Source organism: Callithrix jacchus, chromosome 22 (assembly GCF_049354715.1).
Source record: "Callithrix jacchus isolate 240 chromosome 22, calJac240_pri, whole genome shotgun sequence".
Lineage (NCBI taxonomy): Eukaryota > Metazoa > Chordata > Mammalia > Primates > Cebidae > Callithrix > Callithrix jacchus.
Window position 1 is genome coordinate 49,960,035 of NC_133523.1, and position 23,819 is coordinate 49,983,853.

The following is a 23,819-nucleotide window of genomic DNA, read 5'->3' on the forward strand; positions in this document are numbered from 1 at the left end:
GTCTCCTGTGATGGAATATAAACATACTAACTTTAATATCTGTTTTGCGGCCGGGCGCGGTGGCTCAAGCCTGTAATCCCAGCACTTTGGGAGGCTGAGGCAGGTGGATCGTGAGGTCGAGAGATCAAGACCATCCAGGTCAACATGGTGAAACCCCATCTCTACTAAAAATACAAAAAATTAGCTGGGCATGGTGGCACATGCCTGTAATCCGAGCTACTCGGGAGGCTGAAGCAGGAGAATTGCCTGAACCCAGGGGGCGGAGGTTGCGGTGAGCCGAGATTGCGCCATTGCACTCCAGCCTGGGTAACAAGAGCAAAACTCTGTCTCAAAAAAAAAAAAAAAGAAAAGAAAACATGATGCTAAGTAAAAGAAGCCAGACATGGCTAGGTGCAGTGGCTCATGCCTGAAATCTCAGCACTTTGGGAGGCCGAGGCAGGTGGATCACGAGGTCAAGAGATCGAGACCATCCTGGCCAACATGGTGAAACACCGTCTCTACCAAAAATACAAAAAATTAGCTGGGCGTGGTGGCGCGTGCCTGTAATCCGAGCTATTCGGGAGGCTGAAGCAGGAGAATTGCCTGAACCCAGGAGGCGGAGGTTGCGGTGAGCCCAGATCGCGCCATTGCACTCCAGCCTGGGTAACAAGAGCGAAACTCCGTCTCAAAAAAAAAATGAGGATCGGGAGGGGAGATAACACAAGGTGGAAATCAGGGTCCGGAGCCTGCTCCAGAGTCTCTGTAGTGGCCCTGACCGTGGCACACGTCGCTGCCTTCTCCTGGGGCTCGATTTCCCCCGGCGAAGAATGGACGGTTTCAAGCTTGCCCCCTGGCCTCCGACTTGTGCCCCCGGGACAGAGGCAGGCGTCTTTTACGCCGAGGCCTACGGGCTCAGGATGAGTCCCCTCTGCAAGTGTTTTTGTAGAGAAAAACTACATTAACCAGAAGGCATTGCCCGATACGTGGCGGGCTCTGGAGCCAATGATGGTCCAGGACAGGGGCGTTTTCTGTGGGCCGCGAAGCTTGGGGCGGGATTTCCGGCATTTGGGTGGTGGCGTCATTTGAGCGCGACGGTTCTGTCCACGCCGGCTCTAGAGAGGGGGCGGTGGAACGCCGCCCCCTCCCGGGCGGCTCTGGGGAAATGAGCAGGTAGGAGGCAGACAGCGACCTCTGCGTCTCGGAGTGAACGGTGAGCCTCCCCATCACGGGGTAGTTCGACTGTCAGCCAAGGTCACCGCGCCCTGCGCAGGGAAGGGGTGGGGCTCGGCCGAGCCCGCGGGACCCGCCCCGCTAGGGCTGCAGGGTCCCAGTAATGGCGACGGCATTGACGGACCCGGCGCAGGTGAGTGGACTAGGTTTCGGCTTCACTGCTTTTCTCCTAGTTCGGAGAAGCCTCCAGGGCAGGCTGGCAGCCAACACAGTCACAGGATTCCTCTCTGTAGTCTTGTCTGTTTACGAAACGTGGAGCAGGCTCGTCACTTGGTTGTCCCCTGTCGCGGTGGCACCTGAGAGACGGAATAGTCAAGTCAACGGTAGCGAAACCATACGTAGAAATAGGGCGGCGACGTACAGTCGGTAGCAACGTTCCCGGGAAACCAGCCTCCTTTTCCGCAGTAGACAACCCTGGGAGCCCGTCTGCCCTAAGTTAGGCTTGCAAGGAGCTAGGTTGCTCTCCGGTGACACTTCAGGAAGCTAAGCGCTGACTTGTGGACGGTAGGCCCCAAATAGGACTTGATTGAGAACTGACTGTGCCCCTGATTTTTGCCTCCGCTTCCAACAGAGGACCAAGAGCAGAGAACGCCGATCACATGACACGCGCCACTTGTAGTTTAGCCCTTCTGTAGCTTTCCACCGCCGGAAGTGTCAGGCCTCTGACAGGTGCTCAATCATCGGTTGAAGGATAGATGAAGCTCCACTCCAGGGACTCCCATCACACACATAAGCCGAATTCTCGGCCGGGCGCGGTGGCTCACGCGCCTATAATCCCAGAACTTTGGGAGGCCGAGGCGGGTGGGTCACGAGGTCAAGAGATCGAGACCATCCTGGTCAACATGTTGAAACCCCGTCTCTACTAAAAATACAAAAAATTAGCTGGGCATGGTGGCGCGTGCCTGTAATCCCAGCTACTCGGGAGGCTGAGGCAGGAGAATTGCCTGAACCCAGGAGGCGGAGGTTGCGGGGAGCCGAGATCGCGCCATTGCGGTCCAGCCTGGGTAACAAGAGCGAAACTCCATCTCAAAAAAAAAAAAAAAAAAGCCGAATCCTCAGCCATGGGCTGCCCAAGTCCCTACCCGGTCCTCTGGCTGACCACCTCCGTCCTTGTTTCATTCCTTTCCTCCCTGGCTCAGCTGTTCAGACACACCAATCTGATCACGCGGAATTCTTTTTCATCCCTCAGCCTTCACCCTTACAGTTCATTCAGCTTCACACATTGTCCTCAGATCTCTGCAAGACCCTTTCACATCTTGTTGGCTCTGCTCACATGTCACTTCTTTGAAGACGCCTCTCATGGCAGTTCAGACTAAAAGTAGTCCCTTTGTCACCTGCCCCAGGTCTGGCGTTTTTGTATAGAGAATCTGGCAAAAGTTTTAGACAGCTACTGAGTTGAGGTCTTAAAGACTTTGTGGGGACAAAGAGCATGAATAATGAGGTGGCTCACGCCTGTAATCTCAGCACTTTGGGAGGCCGAGGTGGGTGGATCACGAGGTCAAGAGATACAGACCATCCTGGTCAACATGGCGAAACCCCGTCTCTACTAAAAATACAAAAAATTAGCTGGGCATGGTGGCGTGTGCCTGTAATCCCAGCTACTCGGGAGGCTGAGGCAGGAGAATTGCCTGAACCCAGGAGGCAGAGGTTGCGGTGAGCCGAGATCGCGCCATTGCACTCCAGCCTGGGTAACAAGCGAAACTCCGTCTCAAAAAAAAAACAAACAAAAATAACACAAGAACTGTAACGGCCTTCGTTAAGTCCTTGATGTGAACTGAGAGGTGGGCGTTATTTATCATCTCATTTAATCCTGATCTCCTTAAAGGGACATTCTGTCATCAGCACTGCTTTACACAAGAAGAGGTCAAGACTCCAACCTGTTCCGTTGCCTGCCGAAAGTCACAGTACTTAAGTAACAGAAACTCGTATTTCGTATGTCGGCCACCAGAGCCTTTGTTTTTACAGACAGCTGGCTGAGAAGCCCTGTAGGTGAAATTCGCAGTTTTCCTCCAGCAAGTCACAGGGGCCATTGGAAGCGAAAGGCAGGTGCTCAGGTAGAGAGGACTGTGTAGACCAAGGCAAAGTGTGTTGGTTGTTTAAGGAGGTCCAAGAGGACTTGTGAGGTTACCGTGGTTTCCCCCATCCCCACCAGCCGAGACGTGGCCTGGAAGAGCAACACCCCGTGGTCCTTTGTTGGACATTCCTCCTACCTCAGCCCATACGGCATTTTGGCCAGATTCTCATAACCACAGCCTGCGTTGTCCTCAGCCACTTGAGTTTCCCGGTCCTGAAGTACACTGGCATTAGGGATCCCTGCCGGCAGCACTCAAGGAGGGAAAAGGCTGATGGTTCACTGTGCAGTCTCCCTGGGGTCCAGGGGAGAGAGTGAGCTGGTCCGGGCACTGCCACTCCTCAGGCATTTGGCACTCCTAAGTTTGGTGATGAGGGCTTTGCCCATGTCTTGGGAATAGTTTCAGTAGCTGCTAAAATAGATTAAACAGCAAAAATATGTAGAAATGCTAGCTACTCAGGAGGCTGAGGCAGGAGAATTGCCTGAACCCGGGAGGCGGAGGTTGCGGTGAGCCGAGATCGCGCCATTGCACTCCAGCCTGGGTGACAAGAGCAAACTCCGTCTCAAAAAAAAAAGAAATGCTTCACAACTTTATTATCGTAGATTCACGTTGGTGATGGAGGATTGTTGGGGTCACAGTATTAAACCCCGAAGCAGAGGGACCTGGGTTGAAATCCTGTGTCTGCTTATAAGATATGAAACTCTGGCTGGGTCTGGTGCTCACACCTGAAGTCCCAATGATGTGGGAGGCTGAGGTGAGAGGATCACTTGAGGCTAGGAGTTCGAGACCAGCCTGGGCAACATAGCAAGATCCCAGCTCCACCAAAAAAAATAATAATAATAGTTGGACACAGTGGCACGTGCCTATAGTCCAGCTATTTGGGCTGAGGCAGAAGGATTGCTTGAGCCCAGGAGATTGAGGTTACAGTGAGCTCTGAGCATGCCATTGCTCTGCAGTCTGGGCAATAGAGTGAGACCCTGTTTCTTAAAAAACAAAAATACAAAAAAAAAAAAAAACACTGGGAGAATCTGTGGAGCTCCCTTAGCCTTAGGTCAGTGACTGCGACATGGAGGTGATGGGTGGTGGTGTTTAGTAATACTTCAGGGGCTGTGGGAGGATTAATAAGATCTCATAAGCCCATCAAGCTCTGAGGAACTCATGTCTGTTACTGGGAGATGTGGGAATTCTGGAAATTGAAGCAGAAATGAATGAGGTGCCTAAGATCACAAAAACTGGCAAGTGTCAGTTTCAGGAGCTTAGATTAAAACTGGAGGATTCTGACTTCAGAGTTGGGGACTTGTAGTTGCTTTAAAACAGAACGTGAAGGCTTCAGCATGAGCCGGACCAGTGAGGCTCAGGCACTGTCGTGGTCAGCATTATTGCTGTTCTTATTGTCATTGTCATGATTTTCTCATTCCTCTGCTGCTCTTGAACTCTAATTGTCTGCATCTCACAGTCTGCAAGTTATTGCCATTGTCTGCTGTCATTCTCTGGTAGCTCCTGTGTAGGAGGCTTTAATCTGTCCAAAGCAGTGGCCACCTTCCGCCTGGTACAAAGTTGGGCCCTCAGGAGGTCCTCAGTGAGTTGGGCCTTGATCTTGCTTCACCTTTTCCAGCAACGCACATATGACAGTCCCGGGGCAAACTCTACTCCCTCTATTTGACATTTCAGGTGTCTGTGACCTTTGATGATGTGGCTGTGACTTTCACCCAGGAGGAGTGGGGGCAGCTGGACCTAGCTCAGCGGACCCTGTACCAGGAGGTGATGCTGGAAAACTGTGGGCTCCTGGTATCTCTGGGTAAGGCCTTCCCTCTCCACGATGCAAGGGACCTGCCACCTCCTTCATTCCATCCTCTGACTCCACGCCTGACGGGTCAAGAAGGCCTCTTGAACCTGCTTTGCCTCATTCCCACACTTCAGTCATTTTCTACACTCACCTCTTTTTTTTTTCTTTCTTTTTTTTTTCCTTTTGAGACAGAGTTTAGCTCTTGTTACCCAGGCTGGAGTACAATGGCGCAATCTCAGCTCACCGCAACCTCCGCCTCCTGGGTTCAGGCCATTCTCCTGACTCAGCCTCCTGAGTAGCTGGGATTACAGGCACGCGCCACCATGCCCAGCTAATTTTCTGTATCTTTAGTAGAGATGGGGTTTCACCATGTTGACCAGGATGGTCTCGATATCTTGACCTCATGATCCACCCGCCTCGGCCTCCCAAAGTGCTGGGATTACAGACGTGAGCCACCGCGCCCGGCCTACACTCACTTCTTATACAGTCTCCCTGTATCTCTTTGGCTCCCAGCCAAAGGAGAAGGGGTTGGGAGGAAACAGGGTGTTTTGCAGACCCCAACGGTAGGCTTTCCACCTGTGCATTACAAGGGGCTGGTGTAGGAACTGAGAACCACCACAGTAATGTCCTGGCTTCTCTGTCTGCTCATGTCTCTGTCTATTCTGTATGGTTCTTTTCTACCTCAGCGAGTTCAAAGGAAGAATAGCCACCCGAGGCTTTATTCTTCGTGATCTCTCCTTCCCCTCCAGATTTCTTGTCTGTTTCTCTGGCCTCGACGAGGTGTGCTTGAGGCAGCAGAGGCTGCTCCATCTCCAGCTCGTGCTTCCCTCCATCTCTCACCCACTGCCCAGCATAGATGGCCTCTGTCTGCAGTTCTTTTTTTGAGTTCCAGAGCAGGATCTGCCTGGGTGTGGTGCCTGGTTGCTCATGTATCTGCTCCACAGCCCAGTTAGTGGCGTGGCAGTGGGATGTTTTCCAAGAAGGGTTGAGTCAGGCAGGTCCCCAGGAGACATTTACCTTCAGTACCACCAGGTATTATTCTAAACAACCCTTCGATCGCCATCACGTTCTCCGATTCTAAAGTCACTCTGCTGCAGCCTTGCTGGGCTTCATGCTGTTTCCACAAGTGCCCACCCATCTCAGGCCATCGCATTTGCTGTTCTCTCTGATGCGTGTTCTCAGGGTAATGCAGCATTTCACATGGCTGCTCCTTTTCAGCACCATTGGCGCCTCCTCACGCAGCTCTTCCCTGACCACTAAATCTCAGGGAGGCCCCTTTCTCACCATACTCTCTTACCTTTACCTTGTTCATGTCTTTCTAAGCTAGTGGTTCTCAAGCAGGGACGATGTTGATCTTCAGTGGATGCTGGGGTGTGCGTGGAGACATTTTGGTCGTTAAAACTGGAAGATGACGTTGGCATGTAGTGGGTGGAGACCTGGAATGCCGCTAAACATCCTTATTGTTTTTTGAGACGGAGTTTCGCTCTTGTTACCCAGGCTGGAGTGCAATGGCGCGATCTCGGCTCACCGCAACCTCCGCCTCCTGGGTTCAGGCAATTCTCCCGCCTCAGCCTCCCGAGTAGCTGGGATTACAGGCATGCGCCACCATGCCCAGCTAATTTTTCGTATTTTTAGTAGAGACGGGGTTTCACCATGTTGACCACGATGGTCTCAATCTGTTGAATTCGTGATCCACCCGCCTCGGCCTCCCAAAGTGCTGGGATTACAGGCGTGAGCCACCGCGCCCGGCCAAACATCCTTACAATGCACAGGACAGATCCTTTCTCCTCCTCTTCCCCGCCATTTCCCAAACAAAGCATTCTCTGGACCTAAATGTCAGTTGTGCTCAGGTTGAGAAACTGTTTTTCGGAGAGTGCTTGGACAGACACTTTCTGAGCTGGTAGTGAGAGACACCCCGAGGAAGTCGTTCTTTTATTTCTTCTCTTCTTGCCTCCTTCACATTTGAGGCGAAGTCTGGTTTAGGGCCAGGTCTTCACATCCTGTAAACTGCTGGTAATTTCCCCTTTTCTACAGAGGGAGCAGCCTGAGGCTCACAGCCCTGAACAAGCAGCGTGAGCTCACAGGGACCAAACAACATTGTTTGTTTGTTTGTTTTGAGACAGAGTCTCGCTGTTGCCTAGGCTGGAGTGCAGTGGTGTGGTCTTGGCTCACTGCAACCTCTGCCTCCTGGGTTCAAGTGATTCTCCTGCCTTAGCTTCCTGAGTAGCTGGGATTACAGGCACGCGCCACCAAGCCTGGCTAATTTTTATATTTTTAGTAGAGATGGGGTTTCACCATATTGGCCAGACGGGTCTCGAACTCCTGACCTCAGGTGATCCGCCCACCTCGGCCTCTCAAGGTGCTGTGATTACAGGCGTGAGCCACCACACCCAGCCTTCTTTTGTAAAATATTGATGAAAGTAGGTACTACTCGTTATTTCTGTATATTAGAGACAGAGTCTCACCCTGTCACCCAGGCTGAAGTACAACAGTGCAAGATCATAGCTCACTGTGACCCTCAGACCCTCTCCAGTAGCTGGGACTACAGATGTGAGCCACTGTGCTGCTATATGAAGTTTCTGTAAATATCCTCATGTCATATCACAGTAGGATGTTCAGTTTTTGCGTATTTTAATGGTTCATGAAATGCTGGGTCTGGAGTCACTGCACCTGCCCCTTGCTCTGGTCGCTGGTCCTTAAGGGTGAATCCTCCCGCTCACGTCTCTGCATCAGCACCACCCTCTGCCACCCGCCGTGGTGCTCGTGGTTTCCTCCTTAGTGTGGTGCTTGGGAGACCAGGGTTTGGAGCCAGAACCCTGGTGTCCAGTCTCCGCTGTGTTCTTTAAAAACGGTGGCCTTGGGCAAGCTACCGAACTTGTCTGTGCCTCAGTGTTCTCCTTGTTCAAATGAGGACTTACCGTATTTGCATCCCAGGGCCATTGTCAGGGTCAAGGGTCATTATATGAAAAGGGCTCAGAACAGCACCTGGGAGACCAGGCTGTGGGCAGGGAGCCATTGCAGTCTCTGTTGCCACCAGTACTGTTACTGTCATCCCATCACAATTATTGTCGTCAGCATGCCTGGACCTGGCACTTTCTGGGCAGCGTTGTGGAGCTTTGTGGTTAAACAGCACAGACAGAGATGGCAGGAGCAGGTCCTTACTGACTCAGCCATTCCCGGTTCTGTGCTCTTCAGCAAATCACTTTACCTCCTGAGCCTGGGTTTCTTTGTCAACAAAAGGGTGTTGATTATGATATGGACTTCCTGGGGATGCTGTGGGGTAATCCTCAACTAGAACCCTCATTTAATGGCTGGGCACCATGGCTCAGGCCTGTAATCCCAGCACTTTGGGAGGCCGAGGCGGGTGGATCACCTGAGGTCAGGAGTTCAAGACCAATCTGGCCAACATAGTGAAACCTCATTTCTACTAAAAATACAAAACAAATTAGCCAGGCATGCTGGCGCACACCTGTAATCCCAGCCACTTGGGAGGCTGAGTGAGCCGAGATCATGCCACTGCACTCCCGCCTAGGTGACAGACTCATTGAGTCTGTGGTTTAGAGAGAGAACATTATAAAACCTTGCTTAGGATGTTAAAAAAAATAAAAGACTTAGACCAATGAAGACACATACCTTGTTTTGAATGAAAAGAGTCATTATTTAATATGTAAACACATCAGTTTTTCTCTAAGGTATTCCATAAATACTCACTTTTGGAATGACATAATGCAGTTAACTTGTGTGGCCCAGTCCCCCAGACATGGTTACAGCCTGTAAGTCCTCGTTCTTGACTTACTGTCAGGGGTAGAGATCCCACGGCAGCATGGCATGGCCTGCTCTTGTTTCCAGGTCACACGCCAGCTTTTCGTTCCCCTGGACATGGTTACAGCCTATAAGTCCTCGTTCTTGACTTACTGTCTGGGGTAGAGATCCCACGGCAGCATGGCATGGCCTGCTCTTGTTTCCAGGTCACACGCCAGCTTTTTGTTCCCCTGGACATGGTTACAGCCTATAAGTCCTCGTTCTTGACTTACTGTCTGGGGTAGAGATCCCACGGCAGCATGGCATGGCCTGCTCTTGTTTCCAGGTCACATGCCAGCTTTTCGTCCCCATGCACAGGAGCAGCTTCATTCCAAGGTCTGGTCCCCATCCTGAAGTCCCAGACTAGATTGTACGTCTGTATGTCCTTTCACCAACATGCATGTGTCCACTTTCTTTCTCCATAAACAGGGTGTCCTGTTCCCAGACCAGAGCTGATCTGCCACCTAGATCATGGGCAGGAGCCATGGACCGGGAAGGAAGACCTCTCCCAAGGCACCCGTCCAGGTAGGAGCCAAGATCTGGGCAAGTGGGAATCCCTGCAGGTTTGAGACTGAGGAGACCACTGGCCCTGGGATCTCTTGGGAAGCTTCTCAGTGTGGCCTGTCTATGTATAACTCTTACAGTAGATCACAGTAGAATGCTCCATTTGAAGAGCCATGGAGCCGTTTGACCTGTGGTTTCTCTGTCCTCACACTTGTCACCACTCCTGGGGAGGAGTGAGGTGTATGAACTGAGATTGTCCTGGGGCTTCAGCCTTGCGGGCCTGGAACCTGGTTTCCCAGCCACCTACTCTGTGCCCCTAGTGAAGTTTGCATATGAGTTCGGCTGAGTTAACACCGGCTGCTGTATCCAGCAAACTCCAAAATTTAAATGGCTCACATGTGAAAATTCTTTCACTCAGACTGAGGTCTGTGGGCCAGCAGGGAATTCTCCACCGACTCAGGGCCCTTCTGTCATTAACCTGTTGCTTTCAGGTTGTCCTGACATCCTCTTGCTGGTAGAGAATTAAAGGAATAAGGGAAGTCACACCCACTTCCAGAAATACCATCTCCCCCGATATTTCATGCAGGGGAACTGGGCATTTGGCTGTACGTGGGCTCGTGAGTCTCCGAATTGTGGCCGAGTTGCCTGCCCAAGGAGAAGAGCAGATGTTTGGTGAGCACCTGCTCAGTCCACTGCACTCAGTCTGCTCCTGAAACATGCTATTAGAAATTATTTTTATTTAGAAAAAGAAAAAAATATTGTTATGCCATTGGGCAGTTTGAAGATGTAGTTATTTGATACATTAATGCATAAAGCTTCATAGTTTCGGGTAGTAAGTGACTCATCACAAAGTCCTTATTAACCCTGAAGAGTGATGCTGTGGCACATTTCCTTCTGAACTCTGGGGAATAGGGCCTTTCTTACCCTCCCAATTTCTCTTTCCAGTTATATTCTGCCTACCAGCCTTTCCCACCTTCTCCTTCCACCCATCCCCTGAGCATCAGTCAGACACCCAGAAGCAGCTTTTTTTCCATATCTTCCTATATCTCCTGTTTTCCAAAAACCTCATGGTAACATATGACCTTTCTGTCCCACACCTAGGCTGCTAAGGGCACTGAGACCGTCTGTCAGGCGTGTGGATTGGTGCGATTGCAGAGCCATGGTCTCTGCCTGCAAAGGTCCCTTGAGACATTCATCCAGTCCACGAATGTCTGTGCAGTCCCTTTTTAGCCTTTCAGAGTCTGTTCCAGGTCATTCCCTCCTCAGTGCCACATCTCCACTTGAAAATTTGAAAGGCACAAAACTCAACATGCCTAAGAAGGAACCCATGACCATGCTCGTTCCCACCACCTGCCAAGTTCCAGTGAATGGTTCTGCCACCCAGAAGGATTATTAGGGGACTGGACGCAGCCTCAGACAGGTCAACCACTCCACCTCCTACGTGAGTCCCTGCATCCAGCCATCTCTAGATCCTTTTGATTTCACATAATACATGTCTCCTGAATTCATCCCTCTACCACCTCCATCAGACCTATCCTTCTGCTTTCTTTTTTCTTTTACATGGAGTTTCACTCTTGTTGCCCAGGCTGGAGTGCAGTGGCACAATCTTGGCTCACCAGAACTTCCTCCACCTCCCAGGTTCAAGCGATTCTCCCGCCTCAGCCTCCCGAGTAGCTGGGATTACAGACATGCGCCACCACGCCCAGCTAATTTTGTATTTTTAGTTGAGAAGGGGTTTCTCCATGTTGGCCAGGCTGGTCGTGAACTCCTGACCTCAGGTAAGCCACCTGCCTTAGTCTTACAAAGTGCTGGGATTACAGGCGTGAGCCACCACACCTGCCCTCCTTGTGCTCTTCTAAGTTCTTACCATCTTTTTTTCTAGGGGATGTTAATAGATTCCCAAAACCTAATATTTGTATCTGCTTTATGCCTCTGGTCAGCTCTTTTTCCTGCATGGGGTACTCCAGCATTCAGGATATTAGTATCTGCTTTATGCCTCTGGTCTGCTCTTTTTCCTGCATGGGGTACTCCAGCATTCAGGATATTAGTATCTGCTTTATGCCTCTGGTCAGCTCTTTTTCCTGCATGGGGTACTCCAGCATTCAGGATATTAGTATCTGCTTTATGCCTCTGGTCTGCTCTTTTTCCTGCATGGGGTACTCCAGCATTCAGGATATTAGTATCTGCTTTATGCCTCTGGTCTGCTCTTTTTCCTGCATGGGGTACTCCAGCATTCAGGATATTAGTATCTGCTTTATGCCTCTGGTCTGCTCTTTTTCCTGCATGGGGTACTCCAGCATTCAGGATATTAGTATCTGCTTTATGCCTCTGGTCAGCTCTTTTTACTGCATTCAGACCTTTCTTCCCCACCCACCAGTGTCTCAGCATGACTGCCGCTGGCGTATCAGCAGGTTTTCATGTTGGCAGCATCATCTACTTACACTGCTTCGTCAGCAACCCTTACTCATTCATCTCAACCTCCCCCATCAGTAGCTTTCCTTTCCCCTGGTGGAAGAGGTCTTGCCCTTGGCCACGGTCCGTTTTTTCAAGAGTTTACATCACGCCTTTTCATGGACATGTTTTCTTCACGTATATTCTGCCTGTTTTGTAACTTGATCCTTTCTGTACTCAACATAAAAACATGCTCAACTTCCTCACCTTTGAAGAAAATAAAACAAATAAATGTCCATGATTCACTATGTATTCCTATATTCATTCCCTGCCTGAGGATTAATTGTTTACATGTTTTTATCCTCCATAGTCAGTGATGCTGTGGACATTCATATATGTTGTTCATCTTTCACATGTGTAGGGGCACATTTCTCATGTTTCTGGAGTGAAATAATTGGATTATGGACTATGCAAATGTTGTAGTTTGCAAGATCATTTCCACTGTTTTCTAAAGGACCTATGTCAAAAAATTTCTCTCAGGAATTTTTAGATGTTTCCATTGCTCGGTGTCCTATGTAGTACTTGAAACTAGAAGGCCCCTCCATTTTTGCTGATCAGATGGATCTCTTGTGCTCTTGATTTGCATTTTCCTCATTGGTAAGGTGCTTTAGTGTCTCACGTGATTCTTGGTCAATCTGAATTTTCTTCTGTGGGGTGTTATTTGGTGATAAATGCCTATTTTTCCGCTAAGCGGTTTGGCTTTCTCTTTTTGATTTGATTTGTATACATTCTGCGTACCTATCGCTTATCGGTTATATTTGCTGCAGGTGTATTTGTCTAGTTTTTAATTTTGTCCTTCCACTCTCTGAAAGTATCCTTTGTTCACTAGAGTTTCTAGTTTCTTACATAGTGCAGTCTGATGTATGGTTTATTTACCTGATTATTTTGTGCCATGTGGAAAACATGTTGCCCTCCCCAGTATCAGAAAGGTATTCTTGCTTGTTTTATTGTAAGGTGTAAAACCTGCCATTTGGCCTTTGAGTCTGTATCCGTCTGAAGTTGGTCTTCAGCATGGAATGTGGTAGAGTGCAGTATTCCATTCCTCACGTGGGCAGCCATTGTCTCTAGCTCTGTGTCCTCAGTGCTCTCTCACCACTGAGGTGCCTCCTTGCCGTGTACCAAAGCCCCAGCCGTGTGTAAGAGGATTTCCGAAGTCTCTCTTTTCCTCTATTCCCAGTTTGCATTACGTCTGTGCCAGTACCACACGGCCTTAGGAGCCCTTTCCTGGGAGTGGCACTGCTCTTCACAGCTGTCACCTAGTCAGAATCTTGGGAATCAGCTCCCCTCTGCCTCTCACCAACACCATCCACTCGTGTGCTGTAGCTCCTTTGTACGTTCTGTCTGTCCCACTTTGTCTTGTGACCAGTAGGACTTACTGCATTGGGTACCTTCTACTGGAAAGCTGTCTTGATGTTCTTCCCAGGATCAGCCAAACTCAAGATTGAGGACACAGTCCTCCGGGACTTTCAGGTCTACCCAAATCCTCTCACTGCAACTGCAAATTCAGGGACTTCCTGAAACCACCCTCAGCTTTCATAACTTGCTAAAAAGACTCACAAAATTCTCTAAAACCTATTATGCTCACAGTTATGTTTATTACAGACAAAGCATACAGATTAGAAGAGACAGGATGTGGAGCTGACACAAAACTTCCTCAGTGACATGTCACCCACCCAGCAGTGATGTGTGAAAAGATGTGCACAGAGTATTGTGAGCCCCCGAAGCCCACTGAAGCTCTGCTTTTTAGGGTTTATTGAGCTTTATTACGTAAGCACAGTTTATCAAATCATTGCCCACGTGGCATTGCCCACGTGGCATTGCCCACATTGCCCTGTGAAGTTCCCAGCCTTCATTCCTTTTCTAGAGTTCAGCTGGTATCTTGTGGCTCAGAGGCCTAACCTTTCTGGTGCCACCAGACGTCAGCCAGAGTCGTCTATTTAGGTTAAACTATTTAGGAGCCCATAATGAGTTACCTTTATATAAATATTCAGTCTCTAATTGAGGCGACAGCTCCACTCTAGTCCCTGTTCCCTCACCTGATCTCTCTGCTTGGTCTCTTTTTCAAGGAGTCAGAAATCCAAGGAAAAGAGAAGAAACAAATTATATATCTGGGGTTCAATATGGCAAAGTATAACAGACATAAAGGCACCGTTTATAACTTCATTTTCTTTCCTGAAGTGGTGATTTTGTTTCTTCTCTTTTTACATTCCTAACAGGCCCTCCTGTGTGTTGGATTTCTTTCAGGTGACAAAGGAAAAGCCGAGAACACAGAACCTACCACTCGCGAGCCCGGCTTGTCTGGAGGAAACCCATTCTGGGGCCGACTTGGACAAGGTGCTTCCGGAGACTTCCAGTTGGGGCAGCCCAAGGATCAGGATGGGTTTTCAGAAATGCAGGGAGAACACCTGCAACCAGGGACAGATTCCCAAAAGGAGACACTTCCTAGAAAAATGAGCCCCAAACTTGATGGTTTAGGGACAGCTGAGAGTGCGTGTCCAAGGATTACACAGGATCAAGTCTCCTTAGGAGATGATGTCCATGACTGTGACTCACATGGATCAGGTAAAAATCCAGTTATTCAAGAAGAGGAAAATACTTTTAAATGCAATGAATGTGAAAAAGTGTTTAACAAGAAACGCCTGCTTGCTCGGCATGAGAGGATTCACTCTGGAGTGAAGCCCTATGAATGCACAGAGTGTGGAAAAACTTTTAGCAAGAGTACATACCTCCTGCAGCACCACATGGTCCACACTGGGGAGAAGCCCTATAAGTGCATGGAGTGTGGGAAGGCTTTTAACCGCAAATCACACCTCACACAGCACCAGCGGATTCACAGTGGAGAGAAGCCTTACAAGTGCAGTGAATGCGGAAAGGCCTTCACCCACCGCTCCACTTTTGTCCTGCATAACAGGAGCCACACTGGGGAAAAACCCTTTGTGTGCAAAGAGTGTGGCAAAGCCTTTCGAGATAGGCCAGGCTTCATTCGACACTACATCATCCACAGTGGTGAGAATCCCTACGAGTGCTTCGAATGTGGCAAGGTCTTCAAACACAGGTCATACCTCATGTGGCACCAGCAGACTCATACAGGGGAGAAGCCCTATGAGTGCAGTGAATGTGGGAAGGCCTTCTGTGAGAGCGCAGCCCTCATTCACCACTATGTCATCCACACTGGGGAGAAGCCCTTTGAGTGCCTCGAGTGTGGGAAGGCTTTCAACCACCGGTCATACCTCAAGAGGCACCAGCGGATTCACACTGGGGAGAAGCCTTATGTGTGCAGTGAGTGTGGAAAGGCCTTCACCCACTGCTCTACTTTTATCTTGCATAAAAGGGCCCACACTGGAGAAAAACCCTTCGAGTGCAAAGAATGTGGGAAAGCTTTTAGCAATCGGGCAGACCTCATTCGACATTTCAGCATCCACACTGGGGAGAAGCCCTATGAGTGCATGGAGTGTGGAAAGGCTTTCAACCGCAGGTCAGGCCTCACAAGGCACCAGCGGATTCACAGTGGAGAGAAGCCCTATGAATGCATCGAGTGTGGGAAGACATTCTGCTGGAGCACAAACCTCATTCGACACTCCATCATCCACACCGGGGAGAAGCCGTATGAGTGCAGTGAATGTGGAAAGGCCTTCAGTCGCAGCTCATCCCTCACTCAGCATCAAAGGATGCACACTGGGAGGAATCCTATCAGTGTAACAGATGTGGGAAGACCTTTCACAAGTGGGCAGACCTCAGTCAACATCGAAGAACTTTTACTGGGGAAAAACTTTTTGAATGTCACCACTGAGGAAAATCTTTTGCAAGAGGAAGCATCTTACATGGCTTCTGATCAGCCATACCAAAGAGAAACCCCACAGGTGTCTTCACTGTGAGAAAACCTGTTGCAGAATATGATCTGTCACCTAAGGAGTCATATTAGAAAATCACACAGCTGAGAGCCTTATTCTCCGTCTGAATTCTTCCTGGAAAAACACCCAGTGGTTACGATGCACTTAGGAAAACCTTCAGCTCCATCTTTCTCAGTAGTTTACAGGGCAGCGTTATCTCAGGAATTTTTATAAAAAGAGGTGACATAGAAAAGAATGAAATGCAAACACTGCTTCTTTGATACTGTCGTCTTGTGTGTACACTTCTGTCCTATGTCAGGAAAGTAAGGGAAGGTCTGGGAACACGATGTCTTTGTTCTACCACACTGTCTCTTGGGAAGCACTTGTTTTGATGACAAACATGAAGGCTCGAGTTATGAAATACTTTTATACTTAACGATAAAAGGAAACATGAATGCGCACATTTTATCGCACCAGTTAAGACGGTTTAGGTCTTTGATTTTTAAAATCCTTTTTTAATGGGGTTTAAGCACTGACACTCAGAATTTTCCTTGATTCCTATCTTTTGGTTCACTTGATTGCTGTAGCTGTACGGTAAATCTCAAAAGGGTAATGTGATTTCTTTCTTACTATTTTTACTTAAAATTCATTTAGCATTCCTAGTTTCTTTGGCTCTCCGTATATGCTTTAGGATTGGTTTTTCTGTTTTTTACATATTCTTGCTTGGATTTTGATAGAAATTGAGTTCAGTCTGCAGATCAGTATGTTGAGAATCGGCATCTTTATTAGCCTTTCAGTTCATGAACATGTCATACCTTTTCATTTATTTAAATATTCTTTGATATATTTCATTACTGTTTTACGGTTTACACAATATAGCTCCTGTACATTTTAAATAAGATTTATAGCTTCATAGTTTTTTGAGTGATTATCAATAGCATTGATACTCAAAATTTCAATTTCACGTGATACTGAAACAGAAACATAATTATTTTTTCAGTCTTATTTTACTGTCTTGCAACCTTCCTAAACTCATTGTTTCTTTCATTTCTTTTGGGAGAATCCTTAGGATTTTAAACATAGAAATGTCATTTGCAATTTGGGACAGTTTTTTCTTACTCCGCATCTGTAAACCTTTTATTTGCTCTTCTCATGTTATTGTAGTAGGTCGGCTTTCCAGTGTGATGCTGAATATGAAGAGTGACAAGTCATCCATGCCTTGTTCCTGATATTAGGGGGGAAATGTTCAGTTTCTCTATTTTATTTTTTTCCTTTTTTTTTCCTACCCAAATCAAAAGGACACTTTCCTATTAGTATGATGTTCAGAGTTTCTTCCAAAAAGTTTCCCTGTTGAGTTTAGAAAGTTTCCCTCTATTCCTAATTTGATTTTTTTTTTATTAAGAAGCATTTAATTTTGTCATATGCTTTTTCTCCATCAGTTGATTTAATTATATGCTGTTACTTCCGTAGTCAGTTGATAGGATGTATTACATTGATTGAGTTTTGAGTATTGAACCAGCCTCACGTCCTTGTGATAAGCCCTACTTGGTCATGGGTATAATTGTCTATATATACCATGCTGCAGTATTTCATTTGCTAGTATTTTGTTGAGGAAGTTTTCCTGTAATTTCATGAGTGATAATGATAGATGTTACTTGGTTCCGATGTCTAGATGATAAATAGCCTCTCAACATGAATTGGAAGGAATTCTCTTCTGCTTTTTTGGAAGATAGTATGTAGAATCAGTGTTATTTGTCTAATGTTCGATAGCATTCTCCAGTGAACAAGTGGGACCGGAGATTTACTTCTAGATGCTTTTTAATTACGTATTTATTTTATTTAATAGCTATAGAACTATTCAGAGTATTTCATATTGAATGAATTTTTATAGATTTTCTTAGGGAATTGTTCATTTTATGTAAATTTTCTAATTTGTCGCGTTCTTTTAAATACTACCTTTTATCCTTTTGATGGCAGCCGGATCTGTACTCATGTTCCTTGTATTCTTGATACTGGAAATGTATCACTTATCATTGTCAGTCTTTGTAGACATACGTCAGTTTCACTGATCATTTCAAAGAAACAGCACTTTCTGTCTCTGATTTTTCTCCACTCTCTGTTCTTCATTTCACTGATACCTGCTCTGATCTGTATCGTGTCCTTTCGTCTACTTGGCTTTGATTGTGTCCGACTCAGTGGTTTCTTGAGGTGGATGTTTAGGTTATGGATTTAAGGCTTTTTTCTTTTTTAATATAAGCTTTAGGTTCTATACGTTTTCTTTATACTGCTGTTAGTTTCATCCCACAAGTTTTAATATGTTTTTGATTATCTTAGTTCTAAGTTTTCCTGATTCCTTTTGAGACATCTTCTCTAAACCATGGATTATTTAGAAGTGTCTGGAGTATTCCATGCTGTTTATTTGTTACTGATATCTAATTTGTTTTACATTTGATGTTACTGTTTGAATTTGTTGACTTTTTCCTTGTGACCCAGGATATAGGCTGTCTTGTTTTACACAGCTGCTTGAAAAGAATGTGTGTTCTGCTGCCACTGGGTAAAGTGTCTCTAAATGTTTGTATGAGCCTGTTAGTTTGTGGTGTTACTTAGGTCTCCTGCGTCCTTGCTGATTTTTTGTGTAGTATTTCTGTCAATTGCTGAGAGAGGGATGTTGCAGTCCTGAACTGTAATTGTGGAATTATCTATTCCTCCCTTAAGTTCTATCAGTTTTTGCTCCGCATAATTTAAAGCTCTGTTGTTTGGTACATACACGCGTAGGTTTGCTTGGTATTCTTGGTATATTGACCCTGTTGTAATTATGCAGTGTCCTTTATTGCTCCGGTTAATACTCTTATCATTTCTTTATCTAATACTTACATGGTCCCTCTTACATTTCTGGTTAATGATTGCATGATTTATACTTTTTTAAACCTGATCTCTATCACTATATTTGGAGTAAGTTTCTTGTGAAGAGCATATATTCAGGTTGTGATTTTATATCTAGTTTTTTTGTTTTTGTTTTTTGTTTTGTTTTGTTTTTTGAGACAGAGTCTTGCTTTGTGGTCCTGGTTGGAGTATAGTGGCGCAGTCTGCAACCTCCGCCTCCCAGGTTCAGGCGATTCTCCTGCCTCCGCCTCCCAAGTAGCTGGGACTACAGGTGCCCGCCACCACACCCAGCTAATTTTTGTATTTTAAGTAAAGAGGAGGTCTCACCATGTTGGCTAGGCTGGTCTTGAACTCCTGATGACCTCAGGTGATCTGCCTGCCTCAGCCTCCCAGAGTGCTGGGATTACAGGTCTGAGTCACTCTGCCTGACCCCAGCTTGCATACTTCTGTCTGTTATTGGTGTATTTGGACCCTTTAAGTTTACGGTAATTATGTTAGTGTTATGTCTGCTATTTTATGATTTTGTGTGTGTGTGTGTTCTGCTGTTTTTTTCCTTGGGTTTTTTGGGTTTTTTTTTTTTTTTTTTTTGGTCTTTTAACAGTTTTTTAGAATTCCATTTGATATATTTGTAGTGTTTTAAATATATTTCTTTGTATTAATTTTTTAGTGGTTGCTTTGGGTAGTCCACTGTACATATGTAACATAATTACAGTTAATGGTATGGAAAGTTTAGCACTTAGATGTATAGAAACCTTACTTCCATCGGTCCCTTTACCTTGCCTGTTAATATAATTGTCTAAAGTAGTTCCTCTTCAAAATTGAGCACCATGTTGGAAAATGTAATTTTTGCTTCAACTGTCGAGTATATCTTACAGAAGCCACAGGGAGTATTGCTTGTTGATCTCTTTACCCATTCCATTGTTCTTTCTTGAAATTGTAAGCCACCTTCTATTAACATTTTCTGTTTGGTGAACTTGTAGCCTTTTTCCTAGGCTCCGTCTGCTGGTGACGGGTGTTCTTTGGTTCCCTTTCTCTAAAAGGGTCTTTATGTTCCCTGCATTCCTGAGGGATATTTTTGTGGGATATAGGATTTAAGGTCTGCAGTTCTTTCAGTACTTGAGAAACACGTTGCTTCCTTCTGCCCACTGTGCTTTCAGATGGGAAGTCTGTTACCATTTGAACCTTGTTCCCTAGTTCCTAAGCGTGTCGTTTTTATCAGCCTGCGTTCACAGTGGGGTTTTTCTGTTTGTTTTGTTTTTTGTAGTGTTCACAAGTTTGGTTATGAGATTTGTGACGTGGAATTTTTTTGAGTTTTTCTTCAGCTTTTTGATCTGTTGGTTTATGCCTTTTGCCAAATTTGGGAATTTTCAACCATTAATTTCTTGAAGTATTTTTTCACCTCTATTCTTTCTCCTCTCTGGCACTCCAGTGATTTGTTACTGTCTTACAGGTCTCTTGTGCTTTCATTTTTACCCCCTTTTTCTGGTCTCTTTTTCCCCTTTTCTCATGTTGGTTAATTTCTGTCGACTTTTTTCAGCTCACTGATTCTTTTTTCTGCCATATGTAGTCTGTTGAGCTTGTCCATGACTTTTCATTTTGGGTTTTGTATTTTTTAGTTGTTTAATTTGGTTCTTTTGTACATCTTTTATTTCTTTGCTTAGTTGTTAATACTAAAGGACTCAGAAAACAGACAAAACTCAGTTGCAAAGTCATGGTTTTCTGGTGGTTTGTCTCAGTATTTGAATAGAAATCCTGAATTATTTGGAGTAGAAGTCCTGTCGTCTTTTATACTGGGCTCCTTTAACATTTCTGTTAACAGATCTTATAACGGAGGGTGATCTGCATACCATTCAGAGCTGTGTATTCCAGGGGAAGGCTGTATGTAACATTCTCCAGCTCTGTAAGCCTCGTCATAGCCTCAGTGGAGAAGGAATCATTCCTCTTCTAAGATTGCTTGAACCCTTTGTTATCAGACCCACATACCCCTCCCCAACCAAACTTGTCTAGATCCTCTGTTTTTCTTTTTCTTTTTTTTTTTTAAAGACGGGGTTTCACCATGTTGGTCAGGCTGGTCTTGAACTCCCAACCTCAGGTGATCCACCCGCCTTGGCCTCCAAAGTGCTTGGATTACAGGCGTGAGCCACCACGCCCGGCCTGATCCTCTTTTCTTCATACTCTGTTGTTTAGGCTTCTCCTTATTAAGCAGCTTCTTTCCCATAATCTATAGCTTTCCTATTTCAAGCCTCATTTCCAACCTGTTTCATCCTTCCTTGCCTGTCAAGCTCTGCTTATTCCTTCTTTTTCTCACACACACGCCCTGAGTAACTATTCTGTGCACTACCTGTCCCCACCCCTTTACATTTTCTTTTACTCCCCAGATACTGCTACTAAATGGCAACTTCCACCCCTGTTGCCTGACTTAAGCAGGTCTCGCAAAAGTCCCTTTTGACCCCCTCTCCCTCCCCCGGCTCTCTTTTTGGGCCTCTCTACTGCTAAATCTCTGACTTGAAGGTCCTTTCCTGGCCTCTGTGAATCCCTTTTGTTTTCCTTTCTAGGGTCTGTGTCTTTCTTCCGTCTATAAAACAGGTTTACTTCCCACCATCTGTCGTGATCCTTGCTGTTGTCTAACTTGTCATTCACCCTAAGTTAATTTGCGCTGAAGACACTTTACTCTCAGTGATGCACAGTTTCCCCAAATCCATGTCTCCAGGTTGGATGTTTCTCATGTCATCGCCCACTGGTCACCATTCCACGCCTTTTCTGTATTTATACTCACTGAGCCTATATGCATGTATCATGTGGCCATGACCTTGGCCATGGAGATGCACCCGTAATCGTCATAAGAAAAACTACAGTATTACTGTGTATCAGACGTTGTTTTGAACGTTTTACACGCATCAGCTCTTTTCACCTTTATGACAGCTCCATGTGGTCCACAGTGTTATTTTCTCCCTTTAACAAATGACAAAACTGAGGTACAGAAAGATTAAGGAATTTGTCAAAGGTCTCACAGTTATGAAATGAGGGTTTTGGAAGCCACTACGCCGATTTCAGAATCCATGTCCTTATCTCTTTATTGCTTCTAATTAGGTGGGTTTTTGTTTCCTGGTCACCACTTATTTTTACTAAAATGGGTCAAACTGTGCTCATTTATTTATAATATATTCTCATTTGATAGTACATCTTGTCCATTCTTTCAAGCAAATGAGATAAACCAGACTCACTCTTCAATGCCTGCATAAGCTGGTGTGACTAGAAAAGACAGAGAATCTCTGTCTGGGTTTGAGGAAATGTGGGAGCGGGTGGGGAGAAGGAGTAGAGAAGGGCTAAGGCATGCATGTGGTTTTAGGTGGTTTGAGCTGCCTGGAGAACATCAGCTAGTCCCCGTAATTTCTGTCTTGTTACTCAAACCAGACACATTGTGGCCATTTCCTTTTCCTTTATCATCCACACACCCAACTGCTGCCCCATTCCTTTTTGTTCCTTAATAGACCCTCAGTGTATATGTGTGTTTTGGTGTACGGCCATACACAGCAGAGTACTTTTATTATTAGAATTTTCAGTTTCCCTGCCATGTTTACCACAGAGCTGTGCATATAGGTGGCACCATATATGGCATACCTTGACCCCAAAGAGAAACTACATGGACGTTTATGGACCTATGTACACAATTTTAGAAATCAGAATGAATGACTGCTGGAGTCCTCAAGGCCCCGTCCAGATTCGATGATTTGCTAGAAAGACTCACAGGACGCAGCATTTTGTCATACTCAGTGGCTGTGATGTACCACACTGAAAGAATCCAAAGCAAACTCGGTAAAAGGTAAAGGCTCAGACTGAAGTCCCGAAGAAACCAGGCACCATCTTCGATGATCTTACCTCAATATAAATCACACAGGATGTGCTTGATTGAAGCTCCATCTGGGACTTAGAACAACATGTGAGAGAAAGTCTTACAGGGCACCCTTTGCTCAGAGTTAGTATTGGACTCATTTCCTAGCACACACCATAACTCTCGACCTCCAGAAGAACAGGAGGTGTCCAGCAGAAGCCACATGGTTTACACAGGCAATTTCGGCACAGGGAGCTACTTCTCATTACTGGGAACAACGGGAAACCTCCCAAAACCTAAGTCCCAGACTGCAGCCAAGGGTAAACCTTGCAAGATCAAACAATAGCAGTCTCTGGCCTGCTGCGTTGTCTCTTTCACAGTGACTTAAGTGGGAAAATGCTGAGTCAGCTTACATTTCTGTAACATTACGCAAATAAAATTTTCTATAACAAAAATAAACTATAGCTTTGAAACGAAGGCTTATATACCTGTAAACCACTGTAACCAAGAAAAAAAAATCAATCACAGTGAAAATACTAAACAAACTAGCCAGGATTGAATTCAGTGGTGAGTCTTGTGAGAAAGGGTCTTTCACAGATACGCTTCAGGTGGTTTGACTTGCAAATGCACCTTTGTTGGCTTTTATTTCGGCAAAGATGTGATGGGTAGGTAAATGCTGTGTCCTTTCAGTAGCACGTGTCAGTTCCTCATCCACTGTTTGTTCTTGCTGTCTCTGTTGTTCTGGCCACAACAGAGATAGTTGAAGAATATGGGGTTGATAATAATTCCTGTATCACTAGATGTGGATAATTTGAGATTAAAGAATATGTTCTGTAATTCCAGCACTTTGGGAGGCCGAGGCGGGTGGATCACGAGGTCAAGAGATCGAGACCATCCTGGTCAACATGGTGAAATCACGTCTCTACTAAAAATACAAAAAATTAGCTGGGCATGGTGGCACGTGCCTGTAATCCCAGCTTCTCAGGAGGCTGAGGCAGGAGAATTGCCTGAACCCAGGAGGCGGAGGTTGCGGTGAGCCGAGATTGCGCCATTGCACTCCAGTCTGGGTAACAAGAGCGAAACTCCGTCTCAAAAAAAAAATATGTTGTTCCAGGCTTAGTCACTTCCATGGATCTATCTGTGAGTTTCACTTGGAGGAAGTGGGAGCAGTTGGCGCCAGCTGAGAGGGCCCTTACAGAGACATGGTGCTAGAGACCTTGAGGAATCTGGTCTCTCGTATGTGTAGCTCCTCTTTGTACTCAACTCTGGCCCACAGCCAGCCTTTCCATTGTGGGAAGCTGAGGAGGCTCCACAATGCTCAGTGATGTATTTTAATTTTGAGGACTGAAGATTTTTAATGATTGATAAGAAATGGGTTATTTTTGCTTGTAGCAAAATCTGTGTTTCATATCACAGTTGAATGTTCTCAGCTAAGTTGTAAATGGACAGTT

The 23,819-nt window shown here is 46.1% G+C and overlaps 1 protein-coding gene across 8 annotated transcripts; it reads left to right on the forward strand.

The window, feature by feature from the left end:
* The first annotated feature begins 1,072 nt into the window (after positions 1 to 1,072).
* On the forward strand, positions 1,073 to 23,193 carry ZNF805 (zinc finger protein 805). Of its 8 annotated transcripts, none has more exons than XM_078358893.1 (4): positions 1,073 to 1,342; positions 4,953 to 5,079; positions 9,298 to 9,393; positions 14,040 to 22,827. In XM_078358893.1, exons 3-4 carry the CDS (start codon positions 9,340 to 9,342, stop codon positions 15,696 to 15,698), a joined length of 1,713 nt encoding a protein of 570 aa, XP_078215019.1. In that variant the 5' UTR covers positions 1,073 to 1,342; positions 4,953 to 5,079; positions 9,298 to 9,339; the 3' UTR covers positions 15,699 to 22,827.
* The last annotated feature ends 626 nt before the right edge of the window (positions 23,194 to 23,819 follow it).

Bases quoted from the DNA above. Each gene is read 5' to 3' on its own strand.
- ZNF805 (XM_008988743.6), top strand. From the start codon at position 5,046: ATGCTGGAAAACTGTGGGCTCCTGGTATCTCTGG. The intron at 5,080-9,297 runs GTAAGGCCTTCC...CTCCATAAACAG, and splicing joins TGGGCTCCTGGTATCTCTGG to GGTGTCCTGTTCCCAGACCA. The intron at 9,394-14,067 runs GTAGGAGCCAAG...GATTTCTTTCAG, and splicing joins CTCCCAAGGCACCCGTCCAG to GTGACAAAGGAAAAGCCGAG.